Genomic DNA, 26088 nt, shown 5'->3' with positions numbered 1-26088 from the left:
TAGTTGCCTAAACACCAGTGGTCAGTCAGTTAAATTATCTAAGTATCATCATATATCACATATTATATTATTTTCCCCACAATGTAATTCAAACTGACTTTGTTTCAGAGCAGACAGATGTGTCTAATTATGGAGCACAATGTCAGTGCCATCATAAAGCAACACTGCACACTTCTACATATTTCAAATGTTTTAACACTGCAACATTCAAAGTAAAATCCTCATAGCATGTATTTTGAATACTGCAGGCAGTGTAGGACAGAAGACGGCTTACACTTGGCATTCAACCAAGGAGGATTGTTGTATCATGTTGCAAGCCAATGGTTCTCATTTGCAGACTATCACAGTGAACATCTGCTCCAGACTGACCTGCAACTTTCTGAGCAGTGACGTAACACCTGTCATTTATGCAACAGCACAGTCAGAGGCTAAGAGCTAACGATTTTCAATCTGTCAAGAAGTTGAGTGCTGGCATCGGTCCATTAGGCCCATCCTGGATGGACGGCTTACTGTCAAAGAAAAAAAAAGAAAAAAGGTACTAACATGGATTTACCCACGTATCATGTCTGTAACTAATCCTTTTGCAAAAAGATACATTTTTAATCCAGGATTTGTGGGTGGGGGGTGGGTTGTTGCATGATTGACGATTGCAGAGGGTTTCTATATTCTAGAAAAAGATACTTATGACAATGTTTATGAGCAATATGTTCTGTAATAATAAAACACTTTAATGGCTAGACTATGATCACAGTCAGAACAAAGGTTTTGTATTATATTGCATGATTATCTAAGAGACAACACGTGATTATAATTAGCAAATATTTAATTGTCATTTTTCATTCTTGTAAATAGACGCTAAATAATATCTTCGAGGGAAAAAAAAATGCTTTAAACAAACTGGATGTTACATTTCTCAATAATATAAGTAGTTATAGTGATACAAAATGGTTCATTTTCACAAGCATAATCTACACGCAGCATTACCTTTAGCTTTCCTAAAACACAAAGTCAGCTGAACCAACATGCATACATTCATCTCTGCCTGAAAAATGCTTCACAGAAGTCAATCAGATGGCAGAAGGGAAAACATCTGTTGTGTACTTTCAGTTCATCAAACATTTATACAGTCTGCTGGTTCAAGACAAGCCACCTCAGTCTGGAGAAAGACCCCATTAGAATAAAAACTGAATGCTGACCGATAACAATACAGACAGATGAGACACTTAGCAAGGATGGCAAGTGCAAAGCTAACAGAGATTTTTAAACATTAGCATAGAATATGGACACTTGAAAAGAGATGTTTTAATATAGAATTTTACAAACAAAGAAATGGAATAATAGGCTACCAAAACACAGGTAGGCTACCTAAACTATGAAAAGAACTATGTGGCAGTGGTTTGCATGTTTTTCTGTGCTCTGTAAGGCCTAACAGTGCCTGTCCTGTGGGTAAGTTGATGATCCTATGCCTTGAAATACTGAATTAAACTTTCTGGGACATTCTGCAGTCAAAACATTTTGAACATTTTTGTAATTTGATATTCACATCCTGGATTCTAGAAGTCTTCATTCTGAATGTTGCAAGTTGTTTTATCTTCCAGTGCAAGACTGGATGTCTGGGAATCAGCAGCAATTGGAGACGTCGGTGCAGAGAAGAGAGATGAAACCAAATACATCATCCTTTAACTCTGTCTGGAGGACCTGGTGTCTAGCCAGAACTAATGGCATGTCATTAAAATCATCCAGAGATGACCGAGCAACTGAATCAACCACAGGATGAGCTTCAGTAAATGAGCCCAGTGCCTCAAAGTCTGGATGACAATCTCTAAGAGACCTCGAAGTCCAAGTGTTTGTCCAAATGCCTCAACGCCAATATCAATAAAAACAAGTGATGCTGTTTGTTTAAACAACACAGCCAGGAAGTTTTAAAAGCTGGACAGCTTTCATCTGTCTTCTGTCCATTCCAAGTCCAGTCATTCATGATGTACCTGCCAAACCTTCAGAACAGCTGAGATACATTACATGCAGCGCTGAAATGGATCAGTGGATTATCTTACAACATCCACACTAATGCCGTGGAAGAGTCTGATCTTCTCAAGCCTCCACAGCTTCTAGGTCTAGCAGCTCTGAAGATAAAAGCAACAGTCTAGACTAGTTCCATATGGTGTAATGTAATGCAAGTGTTCATGGAGGTTCATCTCATTCTCCTAATTTATGTACATAGTTGACTGGAAAAGAGCCACTTCTAGAAGGTTCTCCTTCTACATGGCCCACCTGGGAGGGAAAGTGTGCAAGATGTTGAGGTCTTCAGTTTGGACTGTTTACAGAAAACGTATTCACAGATACTGCAGAGCTGTGTGAGTGTCAGTGTGAGAGAGTTTGTATACTTACCCACCAGTGTTGGTCATCAGTTGCTGTCACTATGATGACCTCATCCTTAAAGAAAGCCAGCTGATTGGCATCAACTGCTCTACAGTCAACTAATGCTCTGACCTTTTTGGGTCTCTCCTTTAATGAGATCTGAAACACATAGAGAATATATGATTTTTTAAATCTACTAGACATCATACACTTGTTAACTTTGGTAAAAAAAAAAAAAAAAAGGACATTGTACACTAAATGACTAAAGATTTCACATGGTTCTGAACACAATGGACTCATGGAGAAATGTGCCTCACTGCTAGGAGACTAATGACAAATGAAACAATGTGTGTTCTAAAATGGTCTCAAAAGATTAAATAGTCTTGATATTCTAAGACTGGATGGAGTCTGTGCCCATCATACATACACTCAACTCCGACTGTCCAAAAATCTGCAGACTGGCTATGAATCAGCAACTAATGTCAACTTCTAGTATTCCTGCTTTTAAATTCATGTTCTCAAATAAAAGAATAACGAACTGCAAAAAAACATACTATGTAAAAATCATTTGAAAAATATATTTCTCGGGGTAAAGATAATAGCATGTCATGTTACCATGGCATTTTTGCGTGAGCGAGGTGGCGGCAGTATGATTGGCACTGTGGCACTGTTGTTAGCATTCGCTGGGGGAGGAGCAGGGTTGGGAGCCCCGCCCACTGGACTGCAGTAGAGTTCCTCCTGACTGCCTGCACACCCTGGAGACGGGGTCGAACTCTTTCCTTGACTCCCGCTGCTCGTGCGGCGATATGAGGTCGTCTTCTCTGAACTGCAGACACGTGTACATTTTGTATGACGATAAGTCACAATACTACACACATGTATTAAAAACAAATCAGATTAAATGAATGCTACCATTTTACTATTGGTAACAATACTGAACTGATAGCTCATCAAAAAAATATTTTTTTTACAATTTAGCATGCTATTCTTGTAAATTGTATAAGATTCTCTGTCTGTTAAGATATTCTTATTATGGATTTTGCTCCATTATTTTATTGTTATTATAATGTTTTTGTATGGGAAGTTTTTCTTAGGTAGATGGTTGAAGGAGGTGCTTACTAGGGTATGAACAGTACATTATTGTCTGTGAATTTGATGTTCAGTGCAGAAATCCAATAAAAAATAAAATTCAAATAAAAGAAATGTCTTGCGACAACTTATTTTTCCAGCTACTCCTAACTAGTTACAAAGAATACAAGAAAATTACAATACAAATCATTAAGTATGATATTGCGGAGACCTCTAGCCTTGGCAGAGGACCAGGACCAGGACCACAGTGACCAACCTGACAGGTCCTCTCTGACTCTGTGGTGAGGTGGAGTGATTTTTGCCCTCGGCCCCTGAGAAAAGTTGTCCCTCCCAGGACAATGTCTGTCTATGTCCTTTCGACCCCACAGAGCTATGAGAGCGTGCAGGTGTTGGTCCAGGGGACGAAGTGCTGATTCTCTGAAAGCATCCGGTGGGGTGGGATCTCTGACGGCAGGGGGCGTGAGTCTCTGGAATGGAACCTGAGATCTGAGGATCTGAACAACCTGCAAGGACACAAATTATCTTTGACCTTGCTGTGCTGCGGTTTGTTTAGAATAAACCTGCAGGGTTTCTACACAATTCACATATGCAACAGAGCTCAATTCTGCTTCTCAGAAAACATCTAAACATCAGATAACTGCTTCACTTTTTTCTTATCAAGTCAAACCTGCACAAGCATTTTTGAAATTCCAAAATTCCAGACCTAAAAAGTCAATTACAAGCTAACAAACAGTATCTCACCTCTTTGTATTGCTTTAGCTGGCAGGGGAGGAGGCATGTAGTTATTAGTAGGGGCACTGTTGTTGGGTGGATTTTGATATAGGAAGTCAATGTTCTCATAGGTCGTGGACAAGCTGCCTTTATTTAAATTCCATGCAGCTGAGCAGTGCCCATTGCTGCCAGTAGGAAGCAGCGGAGACCGCGAGCCCTTAAGTTGGGGACTCACCTAAACAAATAGTTATTGAACATTATATTTCACATTTTAAGTCCAAACAGAGACATACTTTTATTTAAGAGCATCCATAGATTCATAGACTCGTATATTCATAATGTTCCTATTTTTAAAAATACAACTAAAATCATAATGCTGAACCTGAGCACTGTTTTATCACTGATTCTGTAAATTCTAAAACAAAGTAGCATTATGGCATAAATCAAATCAATATTATTAAATGCAAAATAGAGAAACATTTTCCCCAGTGGTCACAGCCTCAGATGCCAATACTGTATAATGGTGAAAAATACAAATAGTAAGAAATAGTTCATCTTGCTACAGACCCTTTCATCCAAGTCATCTTCGCTGTCATACATGTCCTGTGGCATCTCCCATGTGTATTCAACATGGATCTGAGAGTTGAACTTCCCACTGTGGGCCAATTCCAGCTAAACATGCACACAAAGAAAATGTAAGAAATCCGCAGCCAATTCACTAACTCACTTTTGACCAGATTATATCACACTAGTGATCAAATTCAGCTCTATTCTTTTTAAATTTGTTGTTTTTATACTATAATGTGTCAAAGGTCAGATGACACCTGGTCTTTTATTTGGAAACACTGGTATTTATAACAGCTACAAGGTTGTTTTTATGTGATGATATTATTATATGCAAGGAAAGGGCAAACGAAGTTCCTTATGAAAACACTGTTGCATGAGACTTCAGGATATTAAACAGGATAAAGTTGAAACTAGTCAACCTAGGAATAATATCTCTACAAACATGTGCTCACATACATGCACAAAGTCAATAAAAGCTCTATGCAATATCTGATACTCACCAATTCGACACATTGCATGTGCTGCAGTCTCTTGGCAATGTCTAGAGCTGTCTCACCCGCCGAGTTCACTGCAGGACAATCGGAACAATGGAAGGGTCAAAATCAGGACAGACTGATCAATCTATCTCACTCTCAAAACTGAATACAGTCTGTCATAATCATAGGCGGATGGATAAACAGACTCTCTATCCACCATGTTCATTGCTGAATTTGTGTATTTGTGAGTATTGTATACCTGTGTTTAAAACAGCCTTTGCTTTGAGCAGAAGTTTCAAGCACTCTGATTTGTTGTATAACGCACAGTAATGAAGTGCTGTGTTTCCTTCTGCGGTCTTCTTTTCCAGGCAGCCACTGAGAAAACACAAACAAAGTAGTCAGCTACGGACATCCTATTTGGTTGCTGATGGATCTGTGGATAACAGATTTCTCTCACCAGTTTTGAGCTAGAAAATCCACCAGAGCCAAAGAAGTCTTATCAGACATGCGCACGGCTAAATGAAGACCGGTCTCCTTCAGGTCCTGTTAGACACAGAAGAGAGCAAGATAAATCTACAGGCTGCTGCAAACCGGCCACAGTCTCAGCGAAACAAACATACTGCTAATCACCATTCCAATAAATCACAGTAGACTGGATGAGGAGTGATGGAGAAGATTAACAAATTAGACTGAGTTGCTGTTATACAATTCTGAGTATATGTGTGTGTGTGTGTGTTAAAATGTTGGAGATTCAGTCACTGAATCATTCAAGTCAAATTGTGTCTAAGAAAAGACAACACAAACAAACTCAAACACAAGTACAGCAGTCATTACACAGCTTGTGTGCACTTCCTGAGTGGACTGAGGAGAGGAAAATCTGATTAGAGATGGAAAAAGGGCGGAAATACAGAATTACAGAGACAGCGTGAATGATGTATGATTAATGACGTTTAACCACACAGATGTCTCATTTCTGTTTATACCGCTCAAATTGATCAAAAGTACTAAAATTAACCAAAGGAAGACTCATAGGATGGATGGACCCTGTGAAAGCTCTAAACATCAAGAAATTTCTAAAGCATGAGTGACGGTATGTTTATAAGCCTTGATGGTTTTATCATCACTGTGGTGGTGTTTATGTATATATGGTGGTGGGACTGAGGCTCTCACCTGTCTGTCAGGTGTAGCCACAGGTTTGGACAGGTCCTCTCCCTCTGCATAGAGCTGCAGCAGTGACGTCAGATCTTTGTTGCTCACAGTGTCATAGACGTGGTACGCTTCAGTGTGTTCTTTTGGAAGGACGTAGCGTCGCTCTGCATACTTCGCTACAATGTACTCCTTCCTTGCTGTCCTGAGACATGCAAACAAAAGCAAAATGAAGTCAAAGAATTCCGAGCTATGGAGCTATATACGTGACTGCACAGTAGGACTCACATGTCACTTTTTGGGAGGGGCTTGACTGCATCATCGGGCAGGTTGACTTCCATGATGTCATTAAACTTGGCATTTCCAATGCTCACTGCCAACTGGGAACCAAAACACAACTGATAAACGGATGTTTGCAGAAAAATATCACAGATTTTTGAACACCGAATTCATGCATGCAGCTTCATGTTTGGTCATTTATCTGTTATCTAACTGACAACAAGTAACAACTAATGAATAAAACTCATGTGTGCAAGAGCTTTACAGTCAGAGATAAAAAGCTTATATATATACACATGTACAGATGTGAGTCACTTCACTTGTGAGTAACTGCTGACTCAGTCCCAGAGGATTATGGGTAAAAAGTTCAAGATAAATATGATATTTACCACACACAAAAAAGTAAATGTGAACTGTATAATAAATAGAGCTAAATTATCTTTTTACGTTTTGGTGTGTGTGTGTTTACCAGGAGCTCAGATGTGCTCAGCACATCAAGAGTGAGAGACTGAATTCGTGAGTGATGTACTCCAAGCTCACGATGGATTCCTGAACACTCGATACAGGTGAGAATGCCCAGGTTAGTGGAGAGCCAGGTGGGTTCTAAAGAGAACAACACACGTCAACATTCCTTTGCCACTCTTTAACAACCTCTACTAACCAATAAAGTGTTTTTCAAGAGCTCTTCATAAAGATAATGCAGTAATTCTGTGGAACAGACATAACGTTATGCATTGCTTAAATATTAAATTGATCTAAATAGTCTTGTGTAAGAAATACCCCTTATGAAACAAAAATATATTGCAGTATATTGGTAAATATCATGTAATATATTAGGCATATATTCTTATATATATTTACTTTTTCCAATATGTTGCAATATATTGAAAGTGGCAATCATTTGTATATTTTGCAATATATTATATAATATACGTGTCATCAATATAATATTAAATGTATTCAAATATATAAAATATTACAAATAAAAAGGGAAAATAATATATTACAACATATCACAATATATTTTAAGAAATATATTGGTAAATATATTTTCCTTTCGTAAGGGACATATGCAAAAATATGTAAGGCTTAAATTCTAACTCTCTCTTATAATTTTGATTTAATTTAGAATAACATAACACATGGGATTTCTTTATTTGCGACACGGTAAGTGGCCATTCACGAGTGCAGTGTTCAAACACGTGCGTCTCGCATGTCTAGCAAAAAATACAAATAAAATAAAAGCAAATGCATTCTGTGTGAACGGCCCCTAACAGCATTTTAAAAAAATATTCTGAGACCTGGGGCTCCACAGTCACAGCAGGCTTCATTGCCTGGCTGGTTTCTCAGGCCTGAGATCACAGCTCGGACAAGCTCCTGCAGACCACTGTCCTGAAACTGAAGCTGATCTCCTCCGAGAGCCGTGTTCAAGGCCTCCTCTTTACTATTCTGCAGCACGGACACCCATCTGCAAGAAGACAAATGAAGGGATTACAAAGAAAAGACAGGTGTTCATATCAAAAGGTGACCTTTCAGATACATCCGCTGCATCTAAAACCTTTAGTCTTTCTTTATCTTACTCTTTCCTTTTTATTCTCTCTCTTCTTGAGAAGCAGGTTTTGAACTCTCCTGCATGTCTGTACATGCCACTCTGTAGAGTACGATAAAGAATTCACTGTATGGAGGGGGTGTTATGTGTGTCAATTTCTGCACTTACATCATGCATTCTTGTTCGTCCTCAGTCTGGAAATGGTATGTACGATTGTCTGTAAGGACAAAGAGAGAAAGTGAGAAATAAATAGTGTGTGCGTATGGTGGGCCTCTTTGCAAAGGAAACATGAGCCTCTTTCACACAGAGATTCTGGAAAATACACGGATGATGTGTCCCGTGATCGTTCGATTTTTCAGTGATTTTCTTTTTCTTTTCAAACACATCCTGTAAAGACACATGACATTGTGATGTGTAATGTGACACGTAGCGTTTCAAAGCTGGCAAATGATCTCAGCTTCAGCGCGGAGAGTGAGAAGCTCCCTGATCTCGGCTTCATTATGGTTTGCACTTATTCTCTCATTGTGAATGCTGATCTGCGTTCAAAACACCCGGTAAAAGAGTTGCACGATAACATGCATCATCACTACAAAACACCATTTATGGCATTGGTCCTGGCTTGTGTTCACACCATAGACTGTATAAAAACAGGGCTCATTCCGGGACTGATCCCGGGCAATGTTACTAGGTCCCCATTCCGGGACCATTCCCGGGAATATTCCCGGGACATATTAGCATTCACACAGAAAGCACATTTCGACCCCCTGCCGAAATTATTACCCCACTCGTTCATGTCAAAATCCTGATTGCCTGATCCTAACCCCTCCCTTACACCTACTCCTAAACCTACCAATACTAGGGAGGTGATAATCTGGCAGGAGGTCAGAATTGGGCACAACACCCACAATTTTCCGGAATCAACGCGCAGTGTGTAAGAGGCTATGAAAAAAACAATCTGATATACAGGAAATCAACAGAAAAAAACAGGTCAGGACTAGCCACTCAACTTACCTGCATTCCATGATCCACATACACCTACATACTATTCTTAGAAATGTTATTTACATACTTCTGAAAACCTACATGCATAACACACCTTCCCTTGTTTAACTTACTCGATTTCCCTGAATCCATCAAATACTGGTCAGTTACATCACCAGCACTGAACCATTTCCAGCCATATATGCTAAATTCATCCCTGGCTAATCCTTGGATATGTTCAGAATCCCATACTATTCGTATTATTCCTGATGTATATAGTACTTTACACAGTATGCAAAAGTCTGCATAGAATACCCAGACAACATATTATATGTATTAAAGCCAAAAAAAAAAAAAAAGACAAAACTTACAAAACTTAAACTAAAATGTCTACTTACCATTTTTTACCATTATAAGTGAAAAAGTTTTGTGACAGCAATGTATCATACAACACAGTGTGTGCTGCACACTATTCAGTCATTAGTATGCTAATTTCCCTATTCTAAACATAGTTCTTTTCTTCATACCACAGCAGAGATGAAAAGGGTGAAAGGTCAGAGATCAACGTACGTGTAACTAAATCAAATGTTCTCTTTTCCTCAGGGTTGGGCCGCACCTGACATGTCAGGAGGTTGAGCTTTGCGGGTGGTCTGTTGATCTGAGAGTGAGAGAAGAACCATAACATTTTTAAAATGCATTCTCGTCACATATGTGATCACTCACTAAATCAAAGGCAAACCAATCTCACTTGCAATTATGCTGTGTGCAAGACTGATGCTAAAGATGTGAGGAAAAGCTTACAGAAAGTTTATGGTTGCTAAAACACTGAAGCTGGAGGCACAGAGACATGTAAGCAAAACCAGTGAAAGTTTGGGGGTTTTACAATGTGGATGATTCCAAATGAATCACTTTTATGTGTTTTGGCCTGTGCTTTGCGGTTCTGAAAGGAAATTGCGATGAGTCTTTCTCATATAGCATGAGAAATCTGATCACAGGCCTCTGAAGCTCAAGTAATCACTCTAGAACTGGAAACAGCATTTGTGTGTCATCACCAATGTCAGTTTATGATTTGAGCTAATTAAACAACAATCACTAAAGCAAGAGTACTGTTTCAGCCATAGGATTTATATAGAAGGTTCTTAAACAAAAAGTTCATGTTAAGTATTCCTATCAGCCAAACAGATTTAAAAGACTGTAATATAATGAAGTATGTGTAACTGGAAGGTGTTGAGCTGTGTGTTTGCGTCTCTAAAATCTCACCGTGCTGTGTGAAATGGTGAGACAGCCATATTTAACCCCACACTTCCTCTTCTGCCAAACCTTTCTGATCCTAAAAAACAAATATTATGGAAAAACCTTAACAATTAACATTCATTATTCATCGGTATTAGCATAACATCTCCGTACCAAAGGTTTATTTCAAAGAAAAATCCTTGGGATTACATTTTATACAGTGGACTGCTTTAGATTATAAACTCTATACACAGAAATAACCAGTAGCCAGTTGTTTATTGTACTGATTTATTAGCTCTCCAGTGACGTTACAATCAGTAATTAACTAACAACAAAAATGGCACGTTTATTCTCATGCACCGATCAAAGCCTAGATGAATGTGGGCATGTGTTTTGTGAGCTGTAGGCTGGGCTCAGAGGTTTTAAGAGAGTGCAAGTAAGACTCTAGTGCAGCAAGAGACTAAACCACATTTAATAGAAAACATCTGTGTGAGAGGAACACTGTGACAAACCCCCATTCACACACTCTCAACTGTGAGCCTGAAGTCACAAAGCTCAGTTTGATGCTTTATGTTGCTAACTATCTGTGCTGCACGACTCTCAGGACATTATAACTCATTCCTTCATTTATTCTGCTCCCAGTTTAAAAAGAAGTGAATGTACAGTATATCATTACATACACTGAGAGCAGTGTGGAGAGCGTTTCCCGAGGAAAACACACTCATCCCATGTGACAAAAAGCAAACAGGAGCGGAATACTGCATCATGTCTGGAAAACCTTTAATATGCCTATGTAATAAAAATAAACAGTTGGTCTGTTGTTGTTTTGGGGGGGTTTGTGACCTTTGCAATTTAAGGAAGTAGACAGTGATGTTTAACTCACCCGTCGCTCTTCTTAAGAAGGAATCCAGATTTCTCTGTGCCATATTTCTTATTGCCTTGAGGCTGGTGAATGCTATACCCATGGCCAGAGTTCTTCCCGTTTAGAAAATCCTATGAAGACGCAGAACAAGATTTATTGTAATTGTGGTCAACATTATCTTCATCTCCCAAATATAGTCTTTAAAACCAATTATGGCCACTGACAAGCAGTTTTTTAGTCCATCTGACTCTGACTACATTCATGAAGAAAATGCATTACTCTGAGCTAGAAGTATTGCATTCTGGGAGTTGTATTTATTTTGGAGATTACCTCTTTGCCATCCACCTGTAGTTGTGTTCTAAGTGAGTCGCGCAACTGAGACAGCTGTTTTACTTCTTCATCCTGCTCATGACGAACCTGTGAACAATAACAGCAAAGTGATGTGGGGTTTGTATTTGTGCAACACAATGTGACTGGTCTTAGAGATTACAGGCTTACACTGGAGCACATCCCTCTGTTTTGTAATCAAGCTCAGGACCAAACCAACACAGCCAGAAATCCTGCATTACTCAAAGCCTGCTGAAATTTTGGCTTCGGACCCCAGTACAAAATTCCTGCAGTTTCTTTAACCAATTTCCATCAAATAGTATTTTTAAAGGAAATTTTTCCTTTCGGAAAGGTGGATTGTGGTTGTCTCAATTTTTTTTATTTTATTTACTTTAAAGTGCCAAATGCTGATTCGTTATGATTAAAAGAGGACAAGTTGAAACAGGAGAAATGTCAGTTTAGAAACATTATCTAAACCAGTTCTGCTATAAAACACAGTCATTTCAACACCAATTCCACAAGCCCTATCCTGCCTTCTCCTAACAGGATCAACAAACTGGCAAAAAAAGATCATTTAATGAAAACTATTATTCCTGTGTGATATTTGCTCCAGACCGGGTCAGATCTCTCTACAACCATGACCAGACAAGACTTGCAGAACAAGTAATGCTGCTGGGAAACATCAACTGAAAATACTGAATATAATTCGTGTTTTAAAACCGCTTTTGGTTCATTCTTTAGGGAGACTTCAGTGAGACCAATCAAAGAGTCTGGACAGAATCAATATAATCCAAAATAAATGTTTACTTGCCGTCTGCTGCTTACATAGGCAGCAGGTTTCTATGGGAGTATCCTAACCGTCATGAAACCACACAAGTGACTGACTTTTGCAACACTGTGTGTCAATTCCTAGCAAACATTTGTCATCAAAAAAAACATTTTATTCATATATTTCATCACTCATCCACCATCTTGTATTTTATTCTTTCATTAAGCTTGTTTGAAATGCATTTTGGAATTGCTTCCTCTGCAAAAGTTAAATGCAATGCCATTTTTTGCAATGACTTTTTGAAGCAGTCTATTATGTATTAAAATGAGGTCAAGGTAGGCTGCTGACTAGAAAGCTAATGTGCGTGCTGACAAAAAAGATATTCAGTAGAAATTCATGTCATGCAACAAGGTCTTTCAAATGAACTGATTCAGCCAGACTAGACATGTAAAATTGATTATAAAGTGTCGATGAAAATCTTCCTCAAATAAAACTTAGAGAATCTTATTTCATCATGTTATGACTATACCAGGTCATGACTAACATGAGAAACTGATAGTTTCAAAACACTGAAGGTGTGTATGTGTCTACGTATATGGTCTGACTTTCTGCAGTACAGTAAGAAAACAAAGAAAAAACAAAGGGAAAAAAAACAAGATGAGCCATTATGTCAGCTCATCGCCTCTCTAAGAAAACAAACCATCCAGTTAGAACTGCCCTTTAAGATCCACACCGATACTGGGTTTGACAAGTCTATTACCGTATGTACAGAGGCTGCTAACTTCTCCACAAATGGACCCAGATTCTCAGCGGCCTTCAGTCCATCCTGGAAAAAACTGAGAACACACAATAGCAGTGTTTAGCAATCTCAAATGTCAACGACATCAATACACACACACCCACAAAGCCACAGAGATTCAATCATTACAGACAGACAGCTGCTGAATGATTAGCAGGATGAAATCTTCTCTGCATAGTTGTTCAAATTCATCTGAGATAAATATGCTGAAGCCAGTTTTAAAAGGGCCTTAACCCAGACATAAGTGTAATGTGAAAAGCCAATTTAGCAAGGTTTTACCGCATCTGAAAAGGAAGCTGATGCTTTTAGAGGATCTAAATTTGGTTTAGACGTACTTAAGTTGGGCTTGAAAGTACTTGATCAGGCTCTGCAGCAGATCTGGACCTTGTCGAACTTTCAGCTCCTGAATCTTCAGCAAATACTGTCAAAGCAGAGAGAGACAGAAAAAGTCGTTATTCCGTCAACAAAGGTCAGTCCCACTGCTGTGTCCCAACATTGTGACTCACCACAAAGCAAAAGTAGATGAATCTAGCGCAAACATGAATTAAATGTTGAAATGCACTACACAACTTTTCTTGCCACGATTTGGAGTCCGGAGGAGACAATGCTAGTTACCAAAACCAGTCTGCAGAATTTGGGCTGTCAGATTTCACAGACCGTGTAGTGTATGATTCAAACAGACTTTTTTAATTTAGGAAGGAAGACAATTTTGTTGTGTTCCTACAAGTGTATTCCAGCTTTATGAACTGAAAACAGAAACTAAATTATCCAGCCAAACTAAATCATCTCGTTTTCTAAAAGTTGGCATACATGAGCATGAGTAAACGTTTCTATGGAGATTTAAAAAGGTGAAAGAAGCCTTTAAGATGTTAACATGGTCAGTCACATTTGGAAGAAAAACGCATGTCTCCACTATAAAAAGAGAGCAAAGTGGAGACATCTGGAGTGCTGTAGACCACCAAAAACCCCCTCCCTTTCATTATTCCTCCACTTAACTCCTTCTTTCCTTATTCTTTCTATTACCACAGCTGGGTTCAAATGGCGTAGCCCATAGTTCCCCATTTCTGCTAACTACTATGCACACAGTATATGGAACTTGGACATATCACCTCAGACGTGGAGTGAGGTCATCAATAATCACACATGAACACAATTGTGGTCTCACACAAACAAACAAAAACAACCCAAAGCTGATTGGTTTCAGCTGACTTCACACACTCATTGAATTTACGAAGAACATGTTTAACACCACAGAGAGGTTAACAATCTGCGGTAACCCAGTAATGACATTCTAAGACACACACACACACACACACACACACACACACACACACAGCTGCACTGACCGCACTTATTGAGACACTCACACAATGCAGTCTTGGTCAGGTTAATTTTGCACACGTTTCATAGTCTGTTAACCGGCTGCTCTCGTATGGCCTTTTATACCTCACACATCTGGAGCTGGAAGTTCCTTCTTTCTCTTTCCATGTCCTCCGCTGTGTCTGTTGATTCCAACCGGATCATTCCATACGGTTTCTGTGTCTCCCTCCTTTCTTTCTTCAGCCTGCCTCTGAAAAGCCGAGGAAAAAAATAAATGAAGAAAAAGACAAAAGAAGATTATGAAATAGCCTGTGGACTTGTATTTAAGAAAGGAGAACATTTTGACTCTGAAACCCACATTTTAGCATCATAATCCTTCCAGCTTTTCTCCATCAGTTTTTTCAGCTCCTGAGAGAGAAAATGCAATATAAGAATAGAGAATAAAGTATTATATATATATGCAAAAAAAGTAATGCAAAAAAAAATATTTTAAAGAATTATCAAAACTTGATTTCTAAGCCCTGCACTGTCTCCACTTCTCATACCGGTTAAACTCATAAAGAAAGGTGTGGTGCAGCTATTGCATTTCTGACACAATAACCCCAAACAAGCTACATGCCAAACCTCGTTACAAAACAACATGACGCATTGACTCTTTAAAGGAATGAATTTAACTCCTTACTAGTCTCCTTATTTCAACTATCAATTCATTTGGGGTTTTAGTTGAGTGTGACGTCTCACTCACCTGCCTGCTGTCTCTCAACTCAGTCTTTAGCAGGTTCTCCAGAGGGAAAGAAATGATGTTGTTCAGGTTTTTCACCTAAAGAATCATCAGAAAGTACACATTAATTCAGGCAGACACACACTCGAGAACAAACAGGTATGACAAAATAATGTAACAGAGACAGAAACCAGAAAGAAACTAAAAACAACATCTGAAAGTCGGCCAGAACATAGTGCAAATGTTAATGTTAACTATAACTCACTTTTCAAAGTGAGTGCTCACATTTGCCTGGCAGGGCATAACCCTTCCTAGTCTAGTCGGGAAGTACAAATGCTTGCAAACCATAAATCAGCATGCAATTATATATATATATATATATATAAAAAATGTAAAAAAAAAATTAAATGTATCCATTTAGCAGACGCTTTTATCCAAAGCGACTTATAGTGCATCCAGGCTATCAATTTTTACCACGATGAACAGAAGAGACTTCTTTAAAAAAAACCTTACAGATCTTAATGATCCCAAACGTTTTAATGGCAGTGTACGTACCGATGTATGTATGTATGTATGTGTATATATAGCCACTGTGCCGTATAGAGACAGGCTTTGGTACTGACTAAATGATAAAAACACCTTGCTAGACCACTAAAAAAAGACACTCAAACCTAAGTAAACTCTTTCACAATAAATATTAAATAAATCATGTGCTATACACATGAGTGTAAATTAAAAGTAATCATGAGAGTCATCTCATAATGGTGCTGGATATGGATTTATAACCTTGCAATATGGATGTATGAATACAAATCTTCATGAATAGGAAAAATGGGCTTGACTCTGAGGGAAAGTTTAGTCCCCACATAAGGACACTAAATCAAATGGAGTTTATTTTCTTAGCAGAGTTTCGGTTGTATTCTTTAGGCTGAGGTTCCTGTCCCTGGTGATTGTTTGATTGACAGCTCAGTGGTCAGAAGCAGTCCACTCATGCTCTCAGGTCTGGTATAAATTACCATCACCATGGAAACTATCAGTGGGAGGGTTCTGGAAACTGTGGTTTGAGGGGCCCGGATCGCCTGCAGCTGTTGAACCCCTGCTGACACTCACATATACACAGACACACACACACACACAACGAACTCTCCCAGTCTCCGGTGTACATTGTACAGCTGGAAGTCTGCTGTTTTTTATTCAGAAGTATATCCAGAAGACAATCCAAACAGGCACACACCCCAAAAGTGCTTTCTGAATAATAAAACTGGCAGGTCAGACAATACTTCAAAAGTTTCCTCTCAAAGGTGGAAAAATACTCATGGCCTTGAATTATACAGGTAATTCATGTTTACACTTCACTGAACTTTATACTGCACCTGGAAGCATGATTTGTGGTAAACCGAAATGTGCTTTTTAACGACCAGTGTTTTATATACATTTAGAGAGCAGAGTGATGTTATTGTGATTTATAATGACAGCAAATATGAAGTCCGTGAAAAATCTTATTTCCACGATTGACCCTCAAAACTATCTGAAAACAGAAAACCTGTCAGTAGACTTTTGACTGACACAAAAAACACTTAAACACTTGACTACAATATATCAGATTCCTGCAAGGAATGGGCCTTAAGTGGGATAAAAACAAATATTCAGCACTGTGTCACTTTTAAAGTGTTCAGGATTTGTAGCTTGTAGTTTCAGGATGGTGTCCTGCTCACCAGGTTCTTGAAGAGTGCTGCGATCTCTCGTGTGAACACGGCCAGGTTCAGGAAGCCTGTGGAGATCTCGTTATTATCCTGCATCAGGTGACTTTTCCCCAGATTCTCCAGAACCTCTGTGTACTGTTCCTTATTTTCCACATGACCTGGGAACACAACATCACACAATCAGAATCGAGACAATCCTGTGACCTTTCTGCAGATTACAGGAGACATAAGAAATCAATACAAAACTGCATTTGCAGTCCACTTTTCTTCCATAATGTGTCACATTTCCATGAGAAACAGGATATTCATTGAAAATCAAATGTAGGGTGGGACTTGGTTTTATCCATCAGGAATTGACAGGATTGTGAAAGCCTCTTTAGTACAGTCTGAAATTATGTACTTTCAGAGTATACTGCTCAGTAATATTTGTGAAATATTTCTAGCATTTAAAATATTTATTTATATCATTATTCCTGTAATGGCAAGGCTAAATTGTCATCAGCAATTACTCTTCAGTGTCACATGATCCTTTAGAAATCAATCTAATATGATGATTTGGTGCACCAGGAACATTTCTTATTATTATCAAAGTTGAAAACAGCTGTGCTGCTTAATATTTTTGTAGAAACGGAATACCTTGATGGATACTTTGGTGAACAAATTTCAAAAGGATAAAAATAGGGGGAAAAAAATAGAAATTGTTTCTAACTTTATAAATGTCTTTCCTATGACTATGACTGAATACTAATTTATAAAAAAAAAAAAAAAAGATACCAACTGAAGCACATTGAGCTCCTGGCAAGAAGACTAAAAACACCACAGGCTCAGACTTCACTACAGATCAAAGAGCTCTCAGCTCCTCAGCTATAAAATAAATAGGTACACTTAGATAAAAGCCGAATCAAAGACAAACCATCCTCACTTATGATGATCACAAGTATTTGTGGGAGCACATGCTGGACTTTCCAAGGGAACATCCCTGGAATTAGCATACTGTGCTATAGCTAAATATGTACACATTTGTCTGTATTGAAGTTCTCTGTCGTTGCATAAACAACATTCCTATCAATGCCTTGTCATTCTAGGGGTTGGGTTAGGGCTTTGATTGGTTGAATCAGGAAACTGTTCCAGGAAAAACAAAGTAAGTTGATCAAAGAACAAACCCTAATTGGGTACATGACATGCATTTTGTCCTAAACCCATTTCACCTGAATAACTTAAAAAATAAAAATAAACAGAAGAAATCCTAAAGTCAGCATATTGATATCCACATCAGGCCATCTGTCTAGACTCTAATGAGTATGGGAATGTAAGATCACTTCCTTAATAAATAAAATTGCATTATCTGGTTTTGGGTTGAGTTCTGTTTTTCAAGACAGGAGAAATAATTAGCATCACTTTCAGAAAAAGTGCAATAAGGAGGACTTCAAATCAACAGTGTTTCAATAGTGAGTCAGTCCAACTCAAACAACACTGCACTTCACTCGCAGGCACCATGCACTCTAAGGACCTCCCTTCCCTGATCTGGAAACAGTTTTATTCTCTCAACAGGCATCTGTGAGCACTTTCAGACACATAATTTTAATTTGTATTGTTAATTATTTTCTTGACAAGTTTGAGACCTTGATCTGATCCAGAGATGGTAGGTGAAGCTCAAATGAACCTTGAAGCAGATCCTGTTCCTGGATTTTTAGAAAATAGACCCCTAAATCAACACTTTAAAGTGCCTGCCACATATGTGTTTGCATGTGTTAAGCAACATTTAGTTCACGGTCAACAGCTCTGTTTTACACTGTGACACTGTAGATTACAGACAGACAATATAGACTAAATATACAGCTCTCTAAATAACCTTCACATGAATAAACCTCATAGTCTCCTATCATCCCTGAAATGACTTCATTTATAAAACTCATACATCCCTCATTGAAGATGAGTTTTTATTGCCCAACAGGTGAAAATAATGTAAATACTCTATATAAAATAAATAAATAAATGAATAAAACAAATATATATTTTGACTCCAACATTAACTAAACTAAACTAAAAAGTCCAGAAATATATTTTATTTTTCAATACATGGCATATTATTAAACTCATAACCTTAACAACCCACCTGAATAAAGTAGATAAAGTAATAAAGTAAAACTAGACTAGGCAATTTTTTATTTATTATTATATAAAAAAAATACTAAACTTTAATTAAAACTAAGCTTAAAAACTTAAATTATTATTTTCTAAATTATAATAATGTGGATTTGGGGCATCATTCATGTTCACAGCACCAACATTGAGCCATGGATTTCACTCCAAAGTGACTTGTAGATTTGTTCACATCTGTAACAAAGTAAAAATACTAATACTAATATGGAAAATACTAATAGTAATACTAACCACTAACAAAATAACAAAAAGAACATCATCAGCAAGAAGCTTGGTGATAGGAGACAACTGTTGGTGCGATTATTCGGAAATAGAAGAAATACAAAACAACCATCAATCGGCCTCGTTCTGAAGCTCCGTGCATGATCCTGACTCATGGGGTAAGGATGATCATGAGAAAGGTGAGAGATAAGCCCCAAACTACATGGTAGGAGCTTGTTACTGATCTTAAGGCATTTGGGACCACAGTCACCAAGCAAACCATTGGTAGCACACTATGGACTGAAATCCAGCAGTTCCTGCAAGGCCCCTCTGCTCAAGAGGGTACATGTACAGATCTGTTTAAAGTTTGCCAATGAAATTCAAAATGATTCAGAGAAGGCTTGGGAGAAAGTGATGAGACCAAAATTGAGCTATTTGGCATTAACTCGACTCACTGTGTTTGGAGGGAGAGAAATGCTGACTATGACCCCAAGGGCACCATCCCTACAGGTGGAAACATAATGCTTTAGGGCTGTTCTTCTGCTAAGGGTACAGGACGACTTCACCACATTGAGGGTCAAATGGACGGGGCAATGTACTGTAAAATATTGGACAAGAACCTCCATTCCTCAGCCAGAACAATGAAGATGGGTCTTGGATGGGTCTTCCAGCATGACAATGGCCAGAATCATACCACCAAGGCAACAAGGAGTGGCTCAAGAAGAATTACATTAAAATCATGGAGGGGCCTAGATAGTCTCTAGATCTCAATCCTATAGAAATCTATGGAGGGAGCAGAAACCTTAGAAACCTTAAGGATTTAGAGAGGATCTATAAAGAGAACTGGATCAAAATCCATCCTGAGATGTGTGCAAACCTGGTGACCAACTTCAAAAAACGTCTTCCCTCTGTGCTTGCCAACAAGGGCTTCTGCACCAAGTACTAAGTCATTTTTTGCTTGGGGATCAGATACTTATTTCACTCACTGAAATGCAATTTCTAACCTTTATTATTAACCTGAATTTTTTTCGGTTGGTATTCTGTCTCTATACATTAAAATAAACCCACAATAAAAATTACAGAGCCTTAATTTCTTCGTAAGTGGGCAAACTTGTAAAATCAGCGGGGATCAAATAAATAATTTTCCCCATTGTATTTAATATACAGACCCAAAAATCACTGGACTCAAATACTTGTTTCTAACCAGGATGAGAAAAAATTTAAAGAGTAAGATTCAACTAAACCTGCTTGATGCTGCACAGAATCGATAAATGCACTACTGCATTGAGATGGGGTGAATGAAGAAAGAGTGGTGATTATATCGGGTTCAGGTTTGGACTCACTCCTAAACCAAGTTTAGCTCCACCACAAACACACAGGGCCAGGAAATTGTGGCCCCTCAATATTAGTGTTACCGGAATGAGACATCTGATTTCAGTTAAAAGAAAGAGAGAGAAAGAGATTGAGTGACGATGAGGGGGGGAGGTGATCAAACATGGAGTCTCCTTCGCTTTTAACTGAACTATGACTCACAGAACAGAGAAATGGTGCATGCGCCCTCAGAAATGAGAAGCAGGCAGATCTGAGACACAATTCCCAGAAACCGTGATCATTCCAGTCAGGACTTTTGAAAGCACAACACAACATTATAAATAGTGTATTGGCCAGGTCTGTGGGGCAATTTCTCAATTCGGAGAGGATGGAGCAGATGTTAACACAGATATCCACCTGATGTTTCAGTACAGTAAAGACGCTCGCTGATGTTACAAAAAAAAAAAAAAGTACAAATTTGATCATGTTATACAGAGGTGTAACCAGTGGCCACGTGCCTTGTGCAGGATGGACAGGATAAGACACTGAAACTGTATGTATGTTTACTCAGTGTAGGGTCATTAGGAGACCTCAGAGGTTGAATAAAACAGTGAAGCAAGTTTCAGTGGTTTTTATTTTCTACACTCTGACTGTGTCAAAAAACAGGAAAACGCAAAATCTGCTCTTTATTTAAGAGATTAGTGATCGTGATGTCAGTGCAACTCTGGGCCCCAATTTCTGTCATCCTTAATTTGTGTGACAGAGAGAGTGAGGAAGAGAAACTAAGAATGACCTCACTGTAATTCTTTTAGAAAATGTGTTTTTGGAAGACTTTTTCCCACAAATCTAACAAATCTATTGTTATTTAATTAAGCATCTTCATGGCGTTACAAGCGGACTCTGATGTAACAGTCTGAGGTTTGAATACTAAGTGATAGTGAACCAGACCTCCTGAAAATCTCTAAAACTTCACCTCATATTACCCAAAGCTCCCGGAATACATATTTTTACGTATGTACTAGACCAGTAGTTTTCAACCAGGGGCCGGGGCGGGGGCCCACTGAGAAGTTTTAGCAAACTTCAAAGAGTCCCTCAAGATGGCTTTAAAATCAACTAAGACAAGCAAAGAAAATCCTATTTCTTTTTAAATTTACTCACTCAACAACTTTTTTTTTTTTGAATAGCCAGGGATCCCACAGGGGAGAATGTGATAGCCTAATTTTAAAAGTGTGATTTCTAGACCTGAAAAAAGTCAGGTAAATGAATAAAAAATCTTTCCGCAAATCCACAAAAAAGACTGCACTCACTGAGTCCAGAGATGTGGATGGCTTTCACAATTTTCTTCATCCTCTGTAGGGACATCTGGTCCAGCTCTAGAGACTGGGGCAAGACAACAGAGAAATAAAAACAAACATTAGAATAGAAATTCATTACTATCTTCAACATCAACTACACTCTTCAACTTCATGTAATCATTGACACAAACATGTTTAACTGGTTGCGGGGCAACACTTAACTGTTTTTAACAGAACAAACATCCCAAAAGTTGTCAAGCAGTCTTTCTATAACATCAGGCAGACACGATGATGTCAGAACAGGTGAATCAAGCCTCACTAAAGACAATAACGACTCTTAATGATTCAGAACAGAGACGATTTACAGTAAAGAATAAGTGCAATAGACAGAAAGAGACGCTCCTCCGTGGGAATCTAAAACGAGTTCAAATATCAGTGGTTTATCTAATGTTTTGGTTTATTAGGATCAGAAAGTGTCTGTTCAGAATGTAAACATAAAACCTGAATGTGAATATCATAAAGAAAGGTTTTAAACCACCTTGAATATTTGCCCTTACAACACACTGATGTACGCCTGCTGCTGGCTGCCAGAGATTGTTTAGTCTGATCAATGCCTAATAAATCAGTGTCAAGACAAACTTTCATTGCTTCTGTTTTGTTTCTGTCTGTAGCTTTTTGGTATTCCCTCAATACTTAAAAAAAATAATAAAAACATATCCAGACATTTTTGCATGCAGGTTCTTCCAAAGAAACAATAAGTCCTATATGCTTTTTACTTTCTTGTGTTAGTTTCCTAAGCTTACACAGGGAAATGATTTCATTTTCCAGTTTATCCTGGTATGAGGAAAAACCTGAGCAGTGCTTCGACCTTAGGGTTTTTGCCAAATCTCTTATCAAGCGTTCTTTCAACAGCGTTGAAACGGATGAAGGACAAACCACTTCATCAAAGGGCACTTCCCACATACAAACACCTAGTGCCAGCCTAAAAGAAGAACATTATAAACACACTTGAAAATACCCTATTGAGTGCGTTTATAGTTGTGTGTCAGGATAAAACTGTCTCAACTATTTTAAAAAGTTTCATCACCATTATATCAAAGACTTCAAAAGAGTGCTTTTGGGGGGAGGGAGGGGGTTAAGTCCCACATGATTTATATCAAATGTAAAGTAGAGGGCTTTTAAACTTTTACATAGTTTCAACAGCCCATAAAACTAAAATAATTAGCTTTGATTTACAGTCTGAACAAACTGATTCACTGATTTCTTTAAGGGCCCTTTGAAACACTTTTTTTGCAGCCATATATTTTTTACTATTTATTTAGTGTAAATTTGTATAAGTTAAATGCTGTAACTGTAATCATGATCCTTATTGGTTTTGTGCCTAATAAATACTGTATAATAGAAATAAATTATATAATCCAAACAGTATGTAAAAAGATAATGCTAGCTTGCTTCAGCATAATAGTTCCTGGAGGAGTTTCCAAAATAGTAACTTCCCCATGCTCTTTTAGAAATCTCGAACACGAATTATACTGAATAATGGCATTAAGAATGTCAGAAATATTATACAGGTATTACTGGAACAATAAATACTGACATCATCTTTAGCATGTGTAGCCCCAAATGAGCTCTATAAAGGCAACTGAGTGACAACATTAGGGTAGTTTTTAAAGTTCACTGCCCCCTGTACACAATGCTCCTGCCAAACCTCTAAAAGACTGGTCACTATAGCCTAAGTGAACTGATGACACTTGGATGTGTGATAATGTTAGCGGCTATACTACGCTCTAAGGGAGTGAGAACGGCCAGAAATACAATCATTAGTCACATCAAATCTGCTGATTCGTGGTATGACTGTGGTGGGTGTGTGTGCTTACATCTGATGCAAAGTGTTACACGCACTGTATTATGCAAAACACACACACACAAACAGCAACATACAAACTGTAACTTCTAATTCAATAATTATCAAAAGTTATTTAAAAGTTTGGTTTCTACCCATGGTCTACTCCTCAGAACATTCAACATGCTGCCAGCCATTAGCCAGCGTCTCAGCAAATGGAAACAAAACAAACTTTGCCCCTCAAACCCAAACAAGCCTTCAAACAGTCATCTTTATGAAAACACACTCAGTTACACACGATGCCCCTGGGTATCAAACACTTAAACCTCTACTTTGAAGACTTGAAAGACTGTAACACACTCACAACTTTATGTATTTGCACAAGTAATCTGGACACACCACATATCTGCAAAATCAGGAACTGAGCTCACCAAATTTATAATCCACAAAAAAAAAAGGGAAAAAACTTAAATCACACAAACATCTCTGATTCATTCAAGAAAACTAAAGTTAATTCCATCTTCTCTTCTGTGTGAATTCTAAAGAATATTTCCACAAACACCTAGAATTAGTTTCGTAACTCTTTACGTTGCTTAAGTGGTTCTTGAAAGCATAGCGCAAATCCATGAATTAATGTTTTTTTTCCTATGCTCACAGAGTAGTAAGCAATGAACACGGTGTAGGGACCCTGTCAATCGGAACACAGTTCATGGAGCTGATGACCTAAATCAGGTGTGATTAGAGAGCCTTGGAAAATATGCGGAGCAGTGGGTCGCCAGGGCTGGAATGGATAACCACTGGATTAGAACTTGAAAATCTAGAGGAAGAAAAAAACTGAAACCATTTCCCATGAAACATGCGGAAATAAATGAAAGGATTCCACTGTCCTGACATGCCCAGTGTTATCGCGTGCTGGCAGGATTTCTCTATGCTCCATTAATATCCACACAAATGTCTATGAATGAGCTGGCAGCCAAAGATCCTTATTACGTTTATAAGGCCTCACAACAAGTACTGAGTCTGTTATTAGTCCTGCTCCTCTGTAATTAACTACATTAACACCATTCCTCAGTTAAATGATGCAGCTGTGAAGGACTGTGGGGGGGTTCTGAGTGTGTTTCTGAAAACAGTCTCTGTCTCTCTTGTTGTGACTTCTGTGCCATCGTCAGACTATTAACCACAACACAAGCCCTGTGTTGAGTCCAGTGGGGCATTCAAATCACTAGTGTTAAAAAAAGATTCACTAGCAACAGTTCACTAAATGGCAAACGGTCAGTTCTGTTGTTCACGCAGGTGTCCTCCTTGAAGAGTAAACTCAGGTGTAGTTTACTTTATCTACGGACATGCTCAACTAACCTTGAAAACTTTAATAATTTTCTCAGTTTATCTTCAGACAAATTATCGTTGTAAAGTCGAAAGGTCACCCTGACTCATAACAATTAAAAAATTAAAAGGACGGACCATTCTATTACTCTACGAAGTAAGTGCACACGTAAAACAGATTAATATAAACTCTGCAACCAAAATTTCATTAAGTTGGGCTAATTCAAAATAACAGTGTTTTTCTCATATTAAAAAGTCTTGACACGAGTGCAATTAAAATGCTTTTGTGTGTTTGTGTGTGTGTGATTTCATGTGATTTCACATTGATTCACACAGGTGTTTGACACCTGCGCACACAGGTAAACAACACGCTTGGACGCGACCTTACCTCTTCGAGCGCGGCCACGGTGCTCCGACAGTCGCTCATTTTAGACTGAAATCCAGAGCTTACCGGGGACGATAGGTCCTCTTTCGCCAAAGAAACGAAATCCGAAATACTTATTTTTTCCGGCATGTTTTTTTTTCTCCCAACTGTACCAACCGAGAAACTTAAAATCCCAGCAGACGTAGTGAAAACAAACGCTTCAAGATCAAGTAAAGTGCATCTCCATAAAGTAATCTATATCCAGAAGTGAGCGTGATTGCCAAAGCAGAGGAATTAAAAGTCGTTTCATATCTGCCACCAAAGACGAAAGTATCGGTCTTCTCTGTGTTCCGCCGTGTGAAAGAGTCGGTGAAGTTTCTCTGCGCCCTCCGTCTACTTTCTTTCTCTGTGTGCCGCGCGAGCGTTCAAGAGGGGAGGGAGTCATTCCATCATCATCACGTGGGAATGTTTGTGTTCACTGACAAAAGGAAGAGAGCGCGCAGTGAAATACTGGAAGTCTATAGATTCTTTTTTTTTAAAATGGCTTTTAGAATGAAACAGTAATCCATTTTTTCTTTGAGAGTGAAATATTATACCTTTTGAAATGACTCATAGAGTATTTTTATTAATACGGCCCAAACACTGGGGTGCGGGGACCCTCTTGGAACTTATCCATTTAATATTATTCTAGATTATTA

The 26088-nt window shown here is 38.4% G+C and overlaps 1 protein-coding gene across 1 annotated transcript; it reads right to left on the bottom strand.

The window, feature by feature from the left end:
- Positions 1–692: 692 nt before the first annotated feature.
- LOC127933451 (arf-GAP with SH3 domain, ANK repeat and PH domain-containing protein 1) lies at positions 693–25831 on the bottom strand. The gene is made up of 26 exons (XM_052530465.1): positions 25415–25831; positions 21873–21945; positions 16903–17048; positions 15212–15286; positions 14825–14874; positions 14593–14716; positions 13482–13567; positions 13108–13183; positions 11582–11668; positions 11273–11382; positions 10417–10486; positions 9727–9814; positions 8344–8392; positions 7928–8094; positions 7096–7229; positions 6636–6727; positions 6372–6552; positions 5659–5744; positions 5461–5576; positions 5226–5293; positions 4726–4830; positions 4189–4393; positions 3704–3950; positions 2974–3184; positions 2389–2517; positions 693–2271 (listed from the first exon to the last, which is right to left on the bottom strand). The coding sequence occupies exons 1-26, from the start codon at positions 25538–25540 to the stop codon at positions 2197–2199; spliced, it is 2976 nt and encodes a 991-aa protein (XP_052386425.1). The 5' UTR covers positions 25541–25831; the 3' UTR covers positions 693–2196.
- Between the last annotated feature and the right edge of the window lie 257 nt (positions 25832–26088).

The sequence above is a fragment of the Carassius gibelio genome, chromosome A17, assembly GCF_023724105.1.
Source record: "Carassius gibelio isolate Cgi1373 ecotype wild population from Czech Republic chromosome A17, carGib1.2-hapl.c, whole genome shotgun sequence".
Classification (NCBI taxonomy): Eukaryota; Metazoa; Chordata; class Actinopteri; order Cypriniformes; family Cyprinidae; genus Carassius; species Carassius gibelio.
This window is presented reverse-complemented; position numbering and strand designations above follow the sequence as displayed.